The 20,659-nt window shown below is 44.3% G+C and overlaps 1 protein-coding gene across 4 annotated transcripts in view; it reads left to right on the forward strand.

The window, feature by feature from the left end:
- Window positions 1–20,659, forward strand: part of VTI1A (vesicle transport through interaction with t-SNAREs 1A) — a 1,940,034-nt gene that overhangs the window by 1,304,709 nt on the left and 614,666 nt on the right. For 3 of the 4 annotated variants that reach the window (XM_069611794.1, XM_069611792.1, XM_069611793.1), the window contains one exon: window positions 7,124–7,185. In XM_069611794.1, the coding sequence (XP_069467895.1) occupies window positions 7,124–7,185 (62 nt within the window). Of the gene's footprint in view, window positions 1–7,123; window positions 7,197–20,659 lie in introns of all 4 variants that reach the window. The other variant, XM_069611795.1, reaches the window with a different exon arrangement.

The following is a 20,659-nucleotide window of genomic DNA, read 5'->3' on the forward strand; positions in this document are numbered from 1 at the left end:
GGCACAAACTGATTGGTTAACTGTACTAGTGCCGTCTTCAGGACTGTGGAAGTGGACTGAGTGGTGTCACTTGTGTATCCCGTGGGTGGAACATCTAAAAGTAGAAAAATCTAAAAAAATAAAATCAGAACAATGGTGTCTCTCTGCAGGAATTGGTGATTGCCTGTGGTGTGTGCTGCGACATATCCTACCTGAGCCAATGATTTAAGTGTCAAAGGTGCTGAGAAGAGGTGCAGCGTTCTTCTCTCATGGTGCCTTCTGTGTGCCTTCGATTTCTTGGTCCTATGTGGGTAGGGTCTTGTGATGAGTATCCAGCTGGTTCAGCTGTAAAAATAAAAAGGGATTCTATCATCCTTGTAATGTCTAAGGATTTATAGACAAAGCTAAATTGCTGCATCTGTTTGCGGGCGTGTGGCCATTTTGCTAGTGGTGCCCTGATGCTGGCAAGCCCTTGGGGGGTGATGCCGGCTCGTGATTTATTAAGTCACGTATGGGAACTTCGATAGATAGTGCCCTTGTGCCTGCATGGCTACTAGCAGAACTTGTAGCGAATTTAAGAAAAAGAAAACACCGCTCCTACGTGGGAGATGGTCTTACCTGCGGCAGCCTCCTTCGTGGCTGTGCTGTATCCGTGGTAGTGTTTCTAAGAGTGCGCATGCGTGTGTCCTGGATATATGCGCGTCGCTGGTGGCTAAGCGACCTAGGACTGGTGTGCGCATGTGTGGGGAATTAGTGCTGCAGTCTGATGGAGGTGCGTGTTTAAAGCAGCTCTACGGGTAGCAACTGCGTGCTGTATATTCCATGCGGCTCGCATCGTGAAGTATACTTGGTGCTGGTCTTATGTACTGATCACTGTGTGCGCCGGGGTGTCCGGGCGACCAGTAGTAAATGTCGTGCGCATGCGCAAGTAATAAATGGTTGGGTGGGAGCTGTGGCTTCCTGGCATAGGTAGAGTGTGCATTCACAGTGAATATTCAACATAGTGGTAAAATGACTGTCATTCACTTTACTGTTAGACCGTCATGTAATGGTCATGATCACGTAAACAGATATGGTGAGACACAGATTTTTTACAGAGTGAATAAAGATTGCATACAGATACATATCTTACATGAACAATATTCGGGTCAGATTGTCATTAGTGGACTCTTTCAGTTAATGTCGATCATGATGGTTGGAATGATTCCCATTCACTGTATCTTTGTGCTGTGCTATTAACCGTCATGCAATGGTCTGGTCACGTTGCTCTGATGTGGTAGCACACAAATTAATACACGTTGGATAACAATTGCAAAATGACACATGTCTGCTATGGAAACATATTCGAGTCAGATTTGTCCTAAACCATGCGAGACCTACTCACTGATGCCTTAATTATGGGTGGTTGAGTACCCACCTAGCTATGGCCCCTGAGTAGCATTGGTATTGGTAAACCCCCAGTGTTAGAAGAACAAGTTCCATTCTATCTAAACATTTAACCCATTTTTCACTGTATCTAAGCGGTGTATCCATTTCTGCTCCAATTTTCTTAGTTCTAATTCTCTATCTCCTCCTCTGGCTTTGGCATTTATGGTTTGGATGACACACCATTGTAGTTCTGTGTGTTTGTGTTTTTCTTTAACAAAATGCGCCACCATTGGTTTATCCTCGATAGTGTTCTTGAGGCACGATCTGTGCTCACAGATTCTTTGCCTCACTTCATGATTGTTTTTCCCTATGTACAGTAGGTTACAAGGGCATTTTATCATGTAGACGCTCCATTTTGTGAGGCAGTTGGAATATGTTTTATACTTCCAAATGGTGCCATTGAGCAAAACTTCTTTTTGGTCTTGTGTGAGATGGCACACTGAGCATTTGCCACATCTGTAATGTCCGTCCACAGGTGGGAGATGCCATAAAGTAGTTTGGTCTGGCTTTTTGGGTTTCTCGACATCTTTGTCCGCTCTGCGGACACAGCGGACAGGACACCGATTGGCCAATCGACCTACGTCGTGTCCGCGGACAGACAACGTGTTCACGGATTGGTTGGGGTGAAGCGTGTGGTGCGTCACATTCTGTCGATGCGCCTACCATGTTTGATACGCGGACATCGCGGTGTGGAACTGAGCATAAATCCAAATTGGGGAGTGTGTAGGAGTGGCTGTAGAGGGTGGGGGAGTGAAGGATGGGTTAAATGCTGCATTTGTTTAGGTTGGAGAAGGCCGTGATGTCATTGCGGTGTCCGCGGACATACTGGAAACTGGGCGCACCACTGGCTATTTTACTATACTATGATGTTGGTTTTGGATAGTTAGTAGAGCATTGGGTGAAGAGGGTATGTATTGAAGGAAGAGTTTGTGCATTGGTTGTAATTGTTTTAGAATGATAATTGAAGTGGATAGGTTTTGAGGTGGTTGTTAGGTTTTTGGGTTGTGGTCATTTGGCAAGTGTTTGCTTCCATGGGTGTGTTATGCTGCGGTGGTTGTGGCGAGTGCCTAGAGTATTGGGTGCAGCCATGCACCCGAGACTCTAGGCACTGGCCACAACCACTGCAGCATAACACACCTATGCTAGCAAACATTTTTACTGGAATGTTGGCTGCTTAGGGGATATGTTTTCAAAGGTTTGTGTACTGATTGGCAGTAGTGTAATAGTGTTTATAGGATAGTGAGATGATGTGTTTTTTTTAGATCTTGTTCAGAATATTGGTAATTTAGACTCTAGGCATTCTGGGTTGTATTTATTGGTCAGGTCTTCGTTTGCATCGGTGTGTTATGTTGCAATGTTTGTGAGTCCAATCGTTAAACACTTACTGTTTCCTTTGTTGAGGCTGTATGTAGAGTTTTGGCCATGCCATGCAGTCAAGATTGTAGGATTTGGCTACAAGCACTGCAGCATAAGATACCTATGGTAGGAAACATTTTGTATTGTGGTCTATGGTCAGGTGTTTGCTTGAATGGGTGTGTTGTGCTGCAGTGTTTGTGAGTGCAATCATTATATACTTACGGTTTGACTTTTTGTGGTTGTATGAAGTTTTTTCATGACATGGGTAATGGGAGCAGACATTCTTTTTCAATCTTTGTGATAAAAGAAAAGATCACGTGTTAGTGTAGGTAGTTTATAATGAGTTATTGCATTGCATAGTAGATATTTCTGTATGTTGTCGACCCTCATACTTAGTACTTTAGAGGTACTATAGTTCAAACCAGTGTACTGTGCAATTTGCTCAGTTCCTGTGTTTGTTCATTAAATCATTGGGCCTGTGGGAAAAAAATCCATGCTAGATTAAAAAAAGCATTTCTATGTTATGGTACAATATATTTCTTTGGTTGATTTCAATAGAAGGAATTGAATAGGTGTATGGTTTTTGGTTTGGAAGTGGTGGTAGTATTGTTGCAATTACACACCAGTTGGCGTATTCTAACTGTTTATTTCTTGTTTCATTTTAGTGGTATTCATTTATCTGTTTGCTTGTTGTGGAATCTTGGGGCAGTTAGATACCTCTTGGTGTATTCTAACTGTTGATAGTTTTGAAGTTTTGTTTATGTTCATACTCCGATTAGTTATTACATTTTGGTTTTAAGAATATTAAGTAGGCGTTTACAAGATTTGCGGGTAATCTCTGTTTTAGAGTAATTTCAGACCTTCCAGGATATTGCGGCATGAAATGGCAAATTATGCGGCACAAACCTTTATTTATTGCGGCATTTTTGCGGGATATTTTGTATTATCTGGAGTATGTAAGGTTGCGACATTGTAGGAAAGAGGCAGAACGCAAGACTACAAGAGAGCCAGGGTGACATTATTATGTATCTTTTGTATTAATTTAATAGGAAGAATCCCGGATGTCTCTGGCTTGGTAGAACAGTTTTTGTTTTGGCTACATTTTTGTTTTAATGTGCATGCCTATTTAATAGTATTGATTAAATTGATCATTTTCAGTTGTAATGCTGAAACTTTTCCCCTTCTATGTTCTCCAATCCGCCAAACACCCACACACCTCTCTCACCAACATACATCACACAGCTCACCAACTCCCCATTACAACTTGCATTCCTGAACCTCTCACTCGGTCATACAAATACTAACGTGCAATGTCACATTGTCAAGTCACAATTTGCACTCCCTCTGCCCTGCCAAACTCCAAATCGTACTCCCAACTCACACCTTACACTCTACAATTCCTCCCACAATGTACAGTCCTTCATTCTTTTGTGCTGCTTCTGCATCTTGCATCCTTTCTCCCGTTCTATCGCACTCTTCACTCATCTTTTTTCCCAATCTACAGCTCACTGCCTCTTTCCGGCCAACTGCTTCCTCTCTGCTTTCTGGCTCACTGACCACACGCTCCCTCTACTTTCTGTACCTCTGCTCGCTCTTAGATTTCTGACCCACTGCGTCACTGCTTCCTCCTCTGACCCACTGCTCTCCCTCTGCTTTCTTGCCTATCACGTCCATCTCACCCATCACTCTTCCTCCCTCTCCTTTCCCTTTCATAGGGTTACCATTTAAAAAAATGTAGATTTTGACCATGATCCTCAATGAATTTGACATTTAAGCCGAGGATATGCTATTTTTAGATAACCCATTTTTGGAAATGAGCAGGGCACCTTATTCTGAAAGGTGACCTGCGCATTTCCACGGGGCTGAGCTGTAGTGCAAATTGTGCGCTGGCCAGCCGCCTTGAATAGGGTTCTGGGTTGTTTGACCGAAGTGTAAATATTTGCGGCGGAATTGACCGTAGTCAATTTTGCCGTGATTAGATTTGCACTTCAGCCAAACAACCCAAAATGTACCTTTCACCACCAACCCACCCACTCCCATACTTAACTGCTTGGTCGCTGCCGCTTCCCCTCCAACCCTGTCAGATCAGTCCCTCTAACGCGGGACGGATCCAACGCTGCAGGGTTTCTGCAACCCCCAAGGCCAAAATACTGAACATAGGGAGCGGGTGACAACCCGCAACCCCTGCTCCACATGTTTGGTATTTATAAAAATCGATCGAATGGTACTGGTGAAATAGGTCAAATTGTACCATTCCATTGATTTTTGGCGGTCAAAATGGTTAGTACCTTGAATAGAAGCACTCTCCCGACAGTGTTCTGCAAGCTCCCAGCACGTCCACTGTAAAATGCGACCCAAAAAGCGCATTTCTATTCTGTTTGAGGAACAGAAATGCAAATGACATAGCAGCGATTGATACCTTTAATAAAATGCATGAAAGGGTCAAGAAAGACCATGGGGGTCCTTATGAGGTTCCCAGTCCGTGTGAGTGGGTGTCGTTCCGCCCGCTCAGGTCAGAGTTTCCTACCTACGATACTATTAAAGAATATCCTAATAAAACTGAATCAAGAAGAGACATTGTCTCCCTTCTGCGGATTGTATTTTGGCTTTCTCCTGATCTTATTTAAGTTGGTTAGAATATGATATGCCATTTATAACGTTTCTGTACACAAGTGTTCTAGGCAAGACAAGGGAGGGAAGACTGAGGGAGGACAAGACAAATGATCTTACTAGGCCTTGTGCCGTTCAGATTGTGCAAGTGCGAGAAATAGTGGTATGGTGAGGTAGAACTAGTTTTTTGATGGTGCACTGATTAATTTTAGACTTTCTGACGACTGACGAGCACCTTAGTTATTTACATAGGCAAGGAACACCCACACAGCAATGGGGAGAGATGGGCTTTATACTTTAATAAACAGTCAATAGAAATGTTCCCCGGTGTCCGCCTTCTGACCCACCACAGTATGTATGAATGTGTTTTCGTATGGGTGTTTGCTCATATGCACGAGTGTGTTGCATGTGTGTGACCCCACATATTTAACGAATGAACTTCTTTGCCGATCCTGGGAGCAGAAAAGCAATGAAATGACTGTACAAGTAACAGTGCATCTTCCGGAAAGGGGTGATCAAAGTAACCCTGCACAATCTAATCATGGCAGCCCCCATTTCCGAATGAAGTGTAAACATTTGAGTGGATGGTTTTGCTGAGGGCTAATGGCAAAGGGCATGAAAACATTGTTTCTACATGCTTGGCAATTTGCAAACACTTTGTGCCAATTGTGGCACTGGGTACCGCTTTGTCCAGAATGTGATGTTCCAAAGTTGTGTTGCAAAGTTTTGTTGCGCGCTACCTGCTTCACGAAAGCCTCTTCCGACCTTGTGGAGAATTGATATTGGTCTCAAACTGAATCGCACTCCACGGTGATGCTCGGTGTAGACTTGAAATGTGGAACTTTCTTTTCACCATTGGATCTTTCTTCTCTCATGGTTTTGATTCGTATTTTAGCAATACAGTATTCATTCTCAGCTAAAGCTATAATCGGGCAAAGCTTTTAGAAGTTAAGCATGTGCATCGAATGAATAAGACCCCCCCCCCCCCAACTCCTCCTTGCATGGTATTTTCCCAACCTAGGCTTTCCCTCCCTATTCTCCTCTGCTGGCATAAACCCAGGCCATGGTGGCGGGAAGCATTGCGCTTCCTAGCTCTGGTTTTGTTAGTTTAGTCTATGATCTATTAAGCGGCCCAGTGCAGAAGATGCGTTGAATGCTTTGTAAAGCATTGGAATAGTCCATACATTGAGAAAGGGTCCCTTACTATTTGAATCTCTGTAGAAGGCAAAACGGGTGCTGCGTCCCATTTGAGAGTCCCAGTGCCTGGGCATGTAAGTAATCTGAACTCTGGATCTTTTCATATTCCATTGGTAGCCCACCCCGCTATCTTGGACAGGCCATGCATTCTCCTACCTACCAAACTCCATTACACCAAAATGGCAATCCCCAACCCCACCCCCACGAAGCTTAGAGTGGTGTATAAACGGAAGAGTTAATTTGTGTAAGCGCCCATTTTAAGCTCTATCACTTTGCCAAGATTCGTAAATCTGTTTGCCATTTTCAGTCTCGGTTGATAGTACTTAACTTATGCAATTGACAACGTTTCTGCAAACTTTAAGGTGGACAAAAGTGGCCATTGTGTATTCAACTTTTTAATGTGAAATGGTTTCGGTCTAAAAAGGCAACTAAACTGCAGTTCCTCCTTCTGTTATCCAGCACACTGACATTTATATTGTACTGTTCATTTTGGTTGGGTTCTGTTGGGTACTTTTAATGCAGTGTGCTGTCTATTTTTCTCCCACTCAACCAGCTTCGAGAAACCGACACAAACCTGGGGAAGAGTTCCCGGATCCTGACCGGAATGCTGCGAAGGTAAGGGCAAGGTAGGGCTTCCCTGGTTGCTGTGAAAATGCTTCCAAGCCCCCGTTGTGGCTCACAGGTTCCATCTTCTCGTTCTGCACAAACAGCAGTTGCAGTAGCCACTGAGCTGGAGCGCTGCTGCGGATGCACCCTAGACCCCACCTCCAACAGACAGTTCGAGATTAGAAGGAAGGGTTGCCCCGGGCTGTCCTCAGGCCATATCAAAAAGTGGGGCTGAGGCACCGGCTTTCCATCGCCCCGGGGGAGCCCTGCGGCTGGAACATTCTCTGTGATTACCATCTGTCATTTTGTGTCCCACTAATCTAGATTTTCTATATGTTTTATGCACTTTATTTACTGCAGAATTGGTGTCCAGTAATAGCTTCAGATATCCCCAGCCCGTCCAGGGTTCGTTTGCAAAGATTCCTCCCTTGTGTGGTGGATTTCGAGCCACATACTTAAGAATACATCATGCGCACGTCTCTCCTGCGCCCAGGGGAGTGAACTTTCCATGTGTGATGAGCGTGACCGCCATAGGTCCTCCACTGTTTGATTCCTGGACATGTCCCCCCCAGGGACCTCTCTGCTCTGATGTCTATAGCAAACGCAGCAGGAATGAATTCCAGTGCGTATTTTTATACATATTTCCCCTGTTGCCTTTTTGCCTGGTTTGGTTTTGGGGCTGGGAAAGTATTGCAATGCTTCCTAATCACCCCAAAGCTCTCCAAGTACTTTAGCAGATAACTTTTAAAACCTAGGGGGGTCCTTATCTTGAAATGATTCTGGCTAAGAGTAACAATGTGCAGCCTTAGGTGGGCCATGGCGATTACTTGCGCTTTAATGCGCCCCTCCCTTTTCAATGGTGTGACGATAGCGCCTTGCTGGGTTGTACTGTTGAGGGCGCAAACACGCATTTCCTTGTCTACAACTTTCCTTGTGTCTGTGTGTTTTGAAGCATTCTTTTGGGTCCAGTCTAGTCCGAACACAACATAGCACCCTGTTTAATATGTAAATAAAAATACAATTTCTCACAGAATGGGCTTCCAAGCCAACCCATCTCTTGCCTGATTACTGCTAATGTAACTGTAAACGGTGTCCAGCTGTGTCCATTCTTTCTTTGGGCTGGGATGCCCATTTCTGTTCCATAGCTCCGCAGCTGCTGTTGAATATCGTTTCCTGTATTCGCTATTCTCTCAATGAACACAATAATTTGTGATGTTCCCCCGGGCTCTCCCTGTGCAGTTTTGGTGGGATTTAGCTGGTCAGATAGCACAGCGAGTAGAGCATTCTTTGACATCCGTGCAGAGCCTGCTGACGCAGGTTCGAATCTCGGCAGGGCCAAACTCAGCCTTTCATCCTTCCGAGATCGATAAATGAGCACCACACACCGTGCGTTCGTAGCGCTATATGAATGCAGATTATTACTTATAAACCCAGGCCTCTTTAGTCTCTATCTATTATCGCCAGGAGTTCGGGTGTCTACATCATACCCCCATGCCACTGTTTCACAACTAGTTCTTGTGTCTCTCCTCGGCGAATGTGTGGTTTAAACACTACAGTCTCTGGGATACCTCAAATCTAATCTGGCCTTTTCCGCATTGGAAATGTGCCCTCAAGATAGAGGAGGCTTCACGTCGCTCTGTATCCCAGCATTCATCCTCTTTCCGCCCCAGAGCTTTGAGACACCACATTAGTTCACACAAGGGCCAGCATGTTTGGTGACATTTGAGATCTTGCCAAATGAACGTACGGTTTTCTCCCTCAGACTGCCCTATGTTCATGTTCTTGACATGTCTCAACACCCCCACTCCTTCCCCCCCAGGCCACACGTTCAGCTTGTCTCAATCATACTTCGTGGCATATCAGCTCTATCACCGATCATGGTACAAAAGAGTTTGTGATGTCAGTTTCTTGTAGGTACATAGCACTTGATTAAATTAGTTTGAACAATAATATAAAAAGTGTTAAGATATCTATGAAAACACTGAACTACTTGCATTCTTACTAAAAATTCCCAGGGAATCAGGCTCTTAAGATGTCAGATATTCAACAAATGATAATCAATTGCAGCCAATCAGAATACAGCTTTTAGCAAGTTTAGTCGGTATATCGTTTTTATGATTTGTTTTCACAAGTCTGCAATTGCATCTAGCCAGAGCTCCATAGGATTGTTTGGGTAAAACTGCTCTCCACAGGAAGAACGCCTCTTGGTAGATTCTGTCTTCCATTTAAAACGATTGGAATCCTGGTTGTTTAAGCTTTATAGTGTAGCCCCAATTTTGCCATTCATACTGACACCATGCGGGCAAAAGCAGGGCAGCGACGGCCTGCTCCTGAGTGGGAGCAATGTTAACTTTTGCACCTTCCACCACTGGATCCAAAGTCGGGAGCTGTTGACCTTGCTTGGTATTGGTCTTTGAATATCTGCCTTTGTCGCATATTATTAAATGGTCACACGCAAGTCAGGGATCTCCTTCCCCTACAATGAATGTGGCGCACAATAAAAACGCTTTTATATTATATAATTCAGGTCCTTTTTGATAAGGCCTCCACCCGTCTCGCACACAACCCCAACAAATACTCAGTGCCACAATGGACTAGGAACCAGGCTGGTGTGTATTAAGACTATTAATTTATTGAAGTCAAATTAGAACAAACAGATTACATCATCCACCAATGTTGTGGCAACACAAAAAAAAATGACTTTGGTAAAGTATCCACACGGAGATGACACTAGAATATGCAGTACAATAGTTTCCTTTTACATCACCCCCAATACAAGCAAAGCACAGTTCAAAGCGCACAATGAAAATTACTGCAAACAGGGTTATACTTTGGTCCCAGCAACCCTCACCGAACATCCCCCGCCCCCCCCCCAAACATCCACTAGGCTTGACTCTTTTGAATAGAAGGCAGTGTCAGGGAGTGGGAACACAAGGGAAAAATAGGTTTTTGGGTAGTGCTCACAGAAACAATATGGGAGGCAGAAAGGTAAGGGGAAAATTTGTTTTGCAGAGCACAACAGTAACATTGTTTTTTAATTATAGCACCACTGCTATGGGGAAGAATGGAAAGAAATGGGGGATTCGGTGTTCTTTACCCGACAGGAACAAATAGGGCTTTATGATTAATGTCAGAACAGAATGGGAAAATTGATTTTGGGATGTTCAGCACAATTGCAATGCGAGAAGGAAAATGGGAATTTGTTTTTTAACTCACAATGGGAACACAGGGACAATTTCGTTTTGCGCCTTACAATGGAACACACATGGAAACGGGGCTTTTTGAAAGGAATTCTTTTGGCAAATCTTTGACTATACCAGCTCACAACACACTGGGAAAAGATTGCCACCAATACAGATCCCGTGAATTCAATGGGGGAATTACTTGATTTACTTTGATCAAAAGGTAAGGATCTACACAGCGTGCAGGGGATTTTTCAATGGGACAATACCAAAACAATGCTTGAAAAATATAGGGCATACAGAATCTATGGCTTGGGTATTTCTACTTACAGGAGAGGTCTGGACTGGGCATCGGGGAGCATCAGGGCATAATGTTGGCATAGCATGGGGTCTGTCAAGGATTTCCTAAGTCCTCCAAGGGTCTGTCTCTGTCTCCTGACTCCACTGCACGATTAGGACTCTCTCTGCTGTGATTTTCTCGCCAGATTTTGGCAGCAGGTCACTTTATGGAATTAGTGGGAGAACCCCAGCTCTGAAGCAAGCTGGCTTAGTTATAGGGCAGATGACATCACTAACTTGTCATCATTCTCGTGAAAGGGATTGGTGGAGTGTCACTACCCCACTCACACCTGTGTGCTGATAGGACAAGGGAATATGGGAGCGCTTTGGGACAACTAGGGAAGGAGAGAACCTCATCATCTCACTTTGACAGGTGTGCTCGGTCTGCTTCAGGAACATAGAAATCTCACTAAATGGTAAGTGCCCTTAATTTCCACAATTTGATGTGTATGAATACATTTTTTAGCACTACATTTTAAGGCGCATCAAATGAGATTAGTTTGAGGTCTGCACAGCATTCCTGTGCCGAGATACAGTTTTTCTTCATTTACTCCGGAACTATATCAGTTAACAATATGCACTTTACGGGCAACATACTGCTCATAATTGGCATGCTTTATCAATTTTTCGCATCGCTGGTAAACACAAGGATGCCCACATCACGTTTTCATTAATAACTTTAGTTGTGTTTATCCCACAAAACTCATGTTAGCATGGTTAGAAGGGGTTAACTTTAATCTTTCAAAATACCCTGGAATTACAGTTGTGGGATGTACACTGCAGTTTACATGATAAAATGCATTTCCCCATCTAAAAACAATGTGCAACTTCATTACTCATTTGCTTAGCCCTGCACCCTTTTTTAAGTTTCAGTTTCCCTTTTTATGCCTGTGACATCAAGAGGGTCTGTGTTCAGATTTGCCTGCCTCTCCAAGAGCTAATGGCTAAGCTAATGACCTTTTTATGGGGTTTGTGACCCGGAGGTCACAAGGGCGGCAAAACAGACCCGATCTCACCTGGTCCGCCCTGTGTTTCCCATCTAAGAACATTTATGTCTTGTATTTTTAAGGAATAGCACTGGCAGTTAAGACAGCCAGGCCTCTCTCTCCAAATCAACAGGGAGGAGAGGTTGGTTTCACATTTGAAGAAATCAACATCCCAGTCGCTTGCAACAAACAGCCTGTAACTCGTACCTGAAGGTATTTAAATTGACATGTTATAAACAGTTTCAAAACTACGCAAGTTGCTTTATCATTGTCCATTTTGTGAGCTTGTGCTTGGCAGAAACCCTATTAACCCTTTGAGTCTGGTAAGCCTTTTGCTGTACATATGATTAGTTTAAAGGGAAAAATGAAGTGACATTTTATTTAATTTACGCAAGAGTTGAACTCTGTTTCACTGCAGCTGCTGAACACAATTGTGACATCCCATTGAGGGTTCTGTGGGCTGCTGTTTAATGGAAATATTAGTACAGCTCTTCATGGATTTGACAAATATTTCCCCGTGTCTTTCCTTTGAGAAGTATTGCGCATATTTTAGCATCTTCAGATTTTTAGGCCCACTTTCTTTCTTTTTTGTTTAGGCCTTATGTTGGACATCATTTCTGTGCTGGCCTTTTATTTTGAGGCACGCCCCAATTACTCTGGTCATTGATCTTCTGGCATCCAGTGGCTATATTTCACCCCACCCCACACCTTGCCGAAGCAGGAAGGCTACAATCTCTGAAATGGACCTCCCAAATAGTTTGTATTGAAGTGTCCGATAAAGTTTTAAAATGAAATCCTGAATGGTAGAACCAAGTTATCGTACAAGTTCTTTGTCCAAGACTTTATTGCCCCTCAGGGTTTCCAGCATCTGTTGCCTTGGCAGCCGATCATTCATTGCTAGGCAGCTTAGTTGATGGGTTTGGTCTGTTTCAGAGGGACCAGGGATACCACTGCCCTAACATTGGTCCTACCTTCTGCCTTTGTGCATCTGTTGAATGTCCCATGGTTCACCAGGTCCTGGTAGGGAGGAGTGTCTGCATTTTAGGTCTCGCTCTTTGGAAAGTTTTGAATGATGTAACCCAGTTTTTCTTCCTAGTTTTTAGTGCTCTTTGAGCTTCTATTCCCTCCTTTCTTTGTGCTTGCTCTCCTTGTTCCTAAGGGTCACATCATGCCTGATCTCCTTCGCAGTGGCCCAGTTTCAGTGCCAACATTGAAGGGTCTAGATGACTTGTTTGGGCTGTGTGGGGGTGTACTGGGCTTCGGAATGAATGGGGTGTAGGATGAAATTCTATATCATTTTACCTTATGTGACTGGCACATTCAGCTATTTTTGTTCAATTGGGCCTGACTAGCTTATTTTACCAACACGGAGAAAGAAGTACTGAGATATTAACTAAAAACGGGTAATACAAACTAAATGTATTTTTTTTCAAAGTGAGAATGATGGACTCCCACCACAAATGTCAGTAGAAATCCGGTTATTTGCTTTTCCATGTCTTATTTGGAGAGGGCTGCTTTGTAAACTACAAAGATCACAAAAAGCAGGTAAGAAGGCCGTGTAACTCCACTTACATGAATGTAGAACAGAGTGCCAGAGATAAAGTGGATAAACGGATCATGAACATGTGATACTGTCATAGGAGGCAGATGATCACAGAGCTGACTAGTCAAATAATGGGTAAGTTCTCCGAAAGGGAGCAAGTGTGAACGGGTCACACACGCACAGTAATCCACCTGAAGGGAATAATTAACTCCATTGCAGCCAGTATGAACTTCTGGCCCAGCTAGTCAGCTCTTCCAACCTGCTCTACATCTACAGGTGCCCAACTTTACCCCAGTGCTGTTTTCCACTGTCTCCCCAAGATCTTTATAAATTCATCTGCAATGGTTTTGCCACCATTTCATTGGGGACAACGTCCAAGTGATGACACCCTCCCATTTAAACAGATTGTTTCCCTGTGTTACTTGGGAGTTCTCTCCACCTTCAGTATCATTTGACATGTTGGCGTAGGGGGACTTTCTTTAAAATGACAGCCTTTTAATGCCCCCATCTTTTCCTGAAGTATGCATGTGCAGATTGTCAAGACTCCGCTCCTAGCATTTGCGGTTCAGATGCTGAACAGTTATCTCACTAATTTGACTTCATAGTTCTGTTGATGTGGTCTCCAGATCAGGAGTCGGTTCCCCACATGAGGTTCAACCAATGACGAATACAATTTAAGCCCAACTGTCAGCTGTCGTTTCTAGCCTCCTTCAGCAAGCTCAGTGCCACTTAGATATTGCCCGCAGTCTTGCCAAGATCTTCCATCCATGGAGTGCTTGTGCACTTACTCTGCACCTTCACACAGGCGTGCAAAATGAGTGCCTCGTAAAAGCAAGTCCTTCTAGTTGTGGGTTGTGGAAATGTGGCCTGCTAAGGGTGAGATTTGTGCTCCATATACTTGACAGCCACAGCCCAGTTCCCACTAATGGGCCTCTTTGTCTGTCAAAATGTAGCTTTTGTGAGACGCAGATCTGCAAGTATCCCTTTTCAGTCGAAGTGATCCATGCCAGCTGAACATGTGGGCACAAGGGCTGCTCAAACTTTTTAAAGGAAACCATCACAGTGCCAGTCCAGAAATCTCAGCACCCGACCAGAGTGTGTGGAGTGAGGGAAGGGAAGAGTATGTGGGAGGGGGTGGGGGTGTAGCAACAATCCACCATGCAAAGGGCCCCATTCCACAACAGTGACTGTCCAGACAGATGCATCTGCTGGAGACGTCAGCACATCTGTTGGAAAAAACAAAGATTAATATTGCTTGGCGTGCCCTGCCAGGATGACTCGCTGCTTTGTGCAGGAAAGCAGATGCATGACTGTGCAGAAGAGACATATGACCTCAAGCAGTCCCTAAGATTTTGTGTCACCTTAGTCAGGGATGAAATCTGACTTTTGGGTAGATCAATGTTTGCATTGCCATACAACTTTATGTAGAAGCGGATAAGCTACACCTTGGCCGATATTGGAGCAGATGCCAGAGGGCAAGATAGATTGTATGTTCTTATTGATAGCCGGCAGCAGGTAGACAATTGGTGCCTACCACCAGGCTTCCAACCACATCAAATCTATAGGGTGTTGGTACCATGATGAAGTAGACCAAGGTTGGAAGCAGCATGTAGTTCCTTTGACAGAAGGGAGAACGTTGTGTTATCACTCTTCCACAGAATTGTCTCCCTTATTGTTCTTGGTGCTACCCCTACACCAGCTGGCCTTGCTGCACTTTCTGCTTTTATCTTTAGTCCTAGCATGGGGCAGTGAAAGTTGTGGTTAGGACAATGAGTGTGAAGTTTTAAGTTCATATCTCAACTCTGAGACTTGGTGGCTTGTTCGCAGACCCTCTCTGCTTCCGTGATTGAATATGGTCGAGTGCTTGCACATGTATTAGACTGTATGTCAGTTGTGGTCATTTGTGTATTAATGTGTAAACAGTGTGTATAACTCTTACAAGGCCTAATCATATCATCACCGACTTATGAATGAATGTATTTGTAATTTGTGTGCCCGATTACGTCTCCCAAGTTGGCCATGTGATTGGATCTGTGATGTAACCTTGACTATGGAGTTGCTATTACAGACCGTCTACACCGCTGTGTCTTTAGTCCTCTAATTCTCCTGGTTTGCTTAATGCACCATTGCCTCCACCAATCAGCCTTCAATGCATCTTCAGTTAATCACATGCCTCTTTCTTCCCCCTATTTTATTTCCGTACTCTGGTTTCCTGTTGCTTCATTGTTTACCGGCCTGGCTTTCACAAGAGAAATCATGATGCAAGGTGTTTTGTTTAGTTACTACTAAAGGCTATTTTGTTAGTACTATTAGTCGGAAGCCCTTTTAGTAGATAATATAATAGTTCTCTTCCTGTCTCAATAAAAAAGAAGACCGAGCCAGAAGCTGTGCAATGATCGTGCCTATTTCTTAAAAAAACAAAAGTCCAGGAAATGTAGCAAGAGTTTTCTGATCCAATCCTGTAAATCTGAACTGAGCATATCTTTTACACCCTCCTCACTACATTCTCCTGCAGCTAGCTTAAAGGTGTACTGTCCCCTGACAGATGAACTTGCTTAATCTTAGCTAAATAGGCAGGCTTTCTGCTCTACCCTCTTCCATTATCATATTTCCAGAAACTAATGCAGGAGCCACTTATGAGCTCATACCTTAGAAACAGCTACAACTCCTTGCTGATTTAGGGAATAGTCCCTCTTCTATAAGTAGCAATATCAATAACTTTGCTAAAATATTCTCTAGATGTCGAGGAACCAGGGACTTTTCACCCAACCTCCATCTTGCCCTACCTTGCTAAAATGCTCAAGTCTTCCGTGATCAATGAACTTCAGACTTTCCTGAAAGATAATTGCACACGGACCCCCTTCTGGCCAGATCTCGACGTGGTACATAGCATCACTGATAAAGGAAGAGTCGAGATGTCACTGCTACTTGATCTCTTGATAACTTTCAACATGGTCCATCGCCCTATCTTGATCACCCATTTCAGAGGATCTGGAATCGAGGGCTCAGCACGGAAATGGATCACCTCTTTCATTTCCAATCACCAAATCATGATTACCATGCCTCCTTTTGTGAGCCAACTCTCGTTAGGTGAGCAGTGCCTTTGCAGGCTCCTCTCGACTAGTCAACATTTATCTTTGTCTTTTATTTACCTACTCCAAAGACATTCAATTATGTTACAGCTTAGAGAGGCTCAGCTACGCCTCACGGACGATGCCCAACAAGGGCACATATCTGGGATGGTGGATGGTACTATTGTTCAGAAGATAATTGCCTAGCATTTCAGAGCTCAGCTGCTCTTGGGTGGGGGACAGACTGATATGCAAATGATCTTTCTCTGTTATGAAGAGTACAGGGAGCTCAAACGTGGCTGTAAAGAACTATCGCAAATAACAGATTATTTGGCAGTGTTCGTTCTCAGAAGAGACGGGCCCACGTTTTTGGAAATTTATGTTTGAGGTAGCACCAGCTCTCATCAGCATGGTAGCCACTGGATTCAAAAATCAATTTCTTGCTTTGGATGGATGAATGGATGGATGTTAATTTCCTGTAACCTAACCCACCAAAACGGAGATCCTGGTGGTAGTTTCTCCCACCTCAGGTTGCAGTCAATTCTGGCCCGACTCTTTGGGCAGCTGCCAACCCCATCTCTTTCAGACCTCAGCAGCGCCAAGTGGCAGGTTGGGGAGAATCTTTGACAAGAGGCCATTCATGGCATATGCAGGCTTTATAAATGAGCTATAAAATTTAACTTAGTAAACGTCCATGGTAAATGTAAACGTTTATGATGGAAAGCAGATTGTGTGGTTATTCACAAGTACGAAACGGAAATCCTATCTTGGAAAGCTTTACTAATATCAGTGGGGCAGAGAAAACCTATTATCTGTTACAATGATTAGTAGAAAGGCATGCTGCGAGTGAGAAAGTGTGAGCTCAGCATGACACGTGACGTATCGAAGCATATGGCATCTTCTCTCAGTGTGTTGTGTTTGTCCATGTGAAATGCAGTGTTACTTTATTGTTTATATGAAATATTTACAAACCTCCAATTCAGTAGCATAGATGCTGGTTTGGTCCCATTTCACGAGGCTTATCTTCTTTCAGTCCTGCTTTTCAGCAAGTAGTGCGTTGATTGCTGGTACTTGAAGGTAAGCGTTTACCATTACATTAGGCATAGTGTGTGGAGATCTTCAGAAAAATTGGGATGAAAAGGCACTGTTATGAGGCACCATTAAATGGGCGGTAGGTGACTGGTTGAGAGATGTGAGAACAGAGAGCCATAATGCCCACTGTGGAGTGCACGGAGCGCAGCGCGGTCAGCGGCATCCTAGTGTGTATGTAGGTCAGGATGGATGAGAATAGCGAAGAATCTGGAGAGATGTAGATTAGTCAAGTAGTTAGTTACTAATGAAGTTACTATCTTGGATGAACTAGGTCAGATAGCCTACTGGATGGGGGGACGGGGTGGACCTTCGAGGATTACAGGCCATGAAGTAAGAATGGGAAAGGTGAGATGGTACAGAATTATGAAGCAGTCTGGTGTTATGAGGGGTTCACTCTGCGTGTTTTCCCTCATGCCTTTCATGAGCTCATCCAGGTGATTGAGGATACTGAATGGATCAGGCAAGTAGCTGGTCTGATTACGTTGCTGAAGCTGGCTCAATATGTGCTTGAGCCTCTGCTCCTGATCTAATGCCACCAACCCTTGAAGGCCCCATCTCTGGAGTCTCTGGAATGCCATGCTCTCCTCCAGGGTAACCAGGGAGTGGCTGGGGTGTGTGGTAGATCAGAAACAGGACACCGAGTCATGGTTCCAGGGCATTTTATTTTCTCTTTTAAAGTCAAAGCCTATTCGTTCCCTATTCTATAGGACCGAGGGTGTCTACATAAATCCCATTCTACCTAACCCCTTTACTTGCTCTGCTGAAGAAAATAGAAAACACCAGCACCAACAGCGGTAGGTTAGGGAACTGCACCCTTTAAAAGCCATGGCTTTTGGCTTCCAACGAATTATAGGCCTCTTGCATATATTTGCAGTCCACTTTAATAAAGTCCTTGGTGACTGGAATATGCTGTATGTGTTCCCTAGCCTGGGCCTCCCCCACTCTGGGGTCTTCCATCTTCTTACTCTGGGGTTTGTGTCCGTTTCTCTCCCCACTTGGGAATTCTTTCAGCCTCTCCCGTGTCTGGGGTTTTCCTCGTTCCCACTCCCCACTATGGGGTTCTTTTTTCTTTCTAGTCCCCACTGTCAGGCTTTTCACATTCTTTCTCCTCACTCTGGGGCTTTACTCCTTCTCTCCACACTGTTGCTTTTTCTGGCTCTCCCCACTTTACTTCCTTGCTCGATTACCCACCTCCCTCTCGACGGGAACCACTGCATACCTAGTTGCTGGAAGCGGGGTTCCATGAGAGGGGTGTCGAGGTAGGTTGGGGCTCCTGGCAGTCTCTGGCCTGTCCTTCCTCCTGCTTGCTTGCTGCGGGGTTGTGTAGGCGGCTTCTCGGTTGCCTTGCAGTTCGTCCCTCCTATGTGCTTGTTCCTCATTCTTGCCACCAATATGGGCTGCGCCGGCCTTTCATCCCCCTTGCCAGAACCTTCCAGTGCACGCTGCGGCACTGCACAGGGATACTGGTGTTCTCGCCCTTGGGGAGAGATGACCATTTTCCTGGATTCGTAGAGGACAGAGGGAAGTATGAACAATCTCAGGTTCCACGCACAGTACAGAAGCAGCTGATCGGTGTGCTCTGTCTGGTTAGCATGCACTAAGGTGTTTTAAATGAATATTTTCTTTGCTCCCAGCTATTGCTTCGGTCTGTTCATGCGAAGACGCCACACAGCGGCTGTGTAAAGGTGCACAACGCCAATGCACAGAGGGCAAGAAAAAGGTATGTTAGAGCGGCAGAGGGAGAGATTGAGGGTGAGGGAAGGAAGGAAATGGGGAAACTGAGCAATGAGAAGGAAGAGGCAACTGATGCGAGATCTGGCATTGGCAAGAGATTGAAAGCCTGTTTGGGCGATATGTTGATTTCCTGGAAAGGGTTGTGGGAATGGCACCCATTGAGGGTAGAGGAGGAACGCGTTCAAGGGAGGTGCAGAAATCAAAAAGCTGGTTGAAGGAGAGCAAAGGAGGGCAAGTGAAATGGTGTAGTGTGATGGGAGAATAAAAAAATTCGGGCTCCTGGTATGGAACCTATTCTACCCAGGAGGGTTAAATCAGAAACAAAATACACCAATGAATAGGTTCAAGGGTACTCATACACGAAGGGCTCCCACAATTGGTTTGAAAAAATGACTCTTCAAAATTGTTATCATAGAGAAGGATCTCTAGAGGACTTTTTATGTGGTAATTGCACGAGTCAAAAACACAACAACACAATTTACAGAGAGAGAATAGGCATCAATGGTTTGTTGGACCATAACAGAACATAAACGTAAATGCTTTAAAACACCATTTACCACCAATGCTCGGGTCAAAGTTGAAAATGGTGTGTGTGCAACAAACCCAACCTCTGTGGAGGTTTGTCAAAACAGACACAGTTCAATTGTTAAACAATTCAAAGCGGAATTCTAAAGACAACGTAAAACAACTAAGAAGCAACAGATACGTTTTTCATGTGTGTACAGCAATCACTGTGCTGTGAATTCGGGGAGTAGTATGTTTACACCAGGTGTTTCGACCGTTTAGAATTGGGCTAAATGAGCCTCATCTTTGGGACTGCCATCATCAGGACAAGGTTCTGTACACGGGACGTCAAAGCTGTGGGGAAGGGAGATCACAATCAGGTGGGTGTATGAGCCGCAGAACTAATTTAAATTGACTGAATCAAAAATGTGTAGTCACAAAATAGAAAACACACAGCTTACCTATGTAGCAATTTATAGGCACTGTATTAGAGATCCATACGCCACACTGGGCTGGTCTCTAGGTACTCCTGTTGTGTTAAACAGAAAAAAGGGGGGGGAGTGAGTCTAAACCCCAACCGTTATGTACATAATAAATATAAATGTACACAAAGCATAAAACGTGTCTTACCTTTCACCGAATAACTACAGGTGAAAAGGTCCAATGTGTTGTAAAGCGGTTAGCCATCAAAGGTATGGCTGCAAGTAAACAGAAAGTCACATTAAAGTGTCTGAATGTAACAACTGCTCATGTGGAACTAAAAGTGCCCATGCTGGCGTATTTACCTTTGGTGGTGGGCCAGATAGGCTGTCAAAAGGCTGCGTGCAGAGAGCGGGGCATCTTCGAGTGACTGAAGGAGCACACTGCACAGCGTGGGAAAAAGCTGTTGCCAAGGCTGCATTAGTGTTTTATATGGCAGCCATGTTAGGATCAGGCTGAAATCGAGCAGCCAGAGAAAAAATGTATAGCGCTCGAACTGGTGGAGCATAGTGATAATAAATCAATTTAGAGGGCACACGGGATACACATCTG

Source organism: Ambystoma mexicanum, chromosome 8 (assembly GCF_040938575.1).
Source record: "Ambystoma mexicanum isolate Mex_15411 chromosome 8, UKY_AmexF1_1, whole genome shotgun sequence".
Classification (NCBI taxonomy): domain Eukaryota; kingdom Metazoa; phylum Chordata; class Amphibia; order Caudata; family Ambystomatidae; genus Ambystoma; species Ambystoma mexicanum.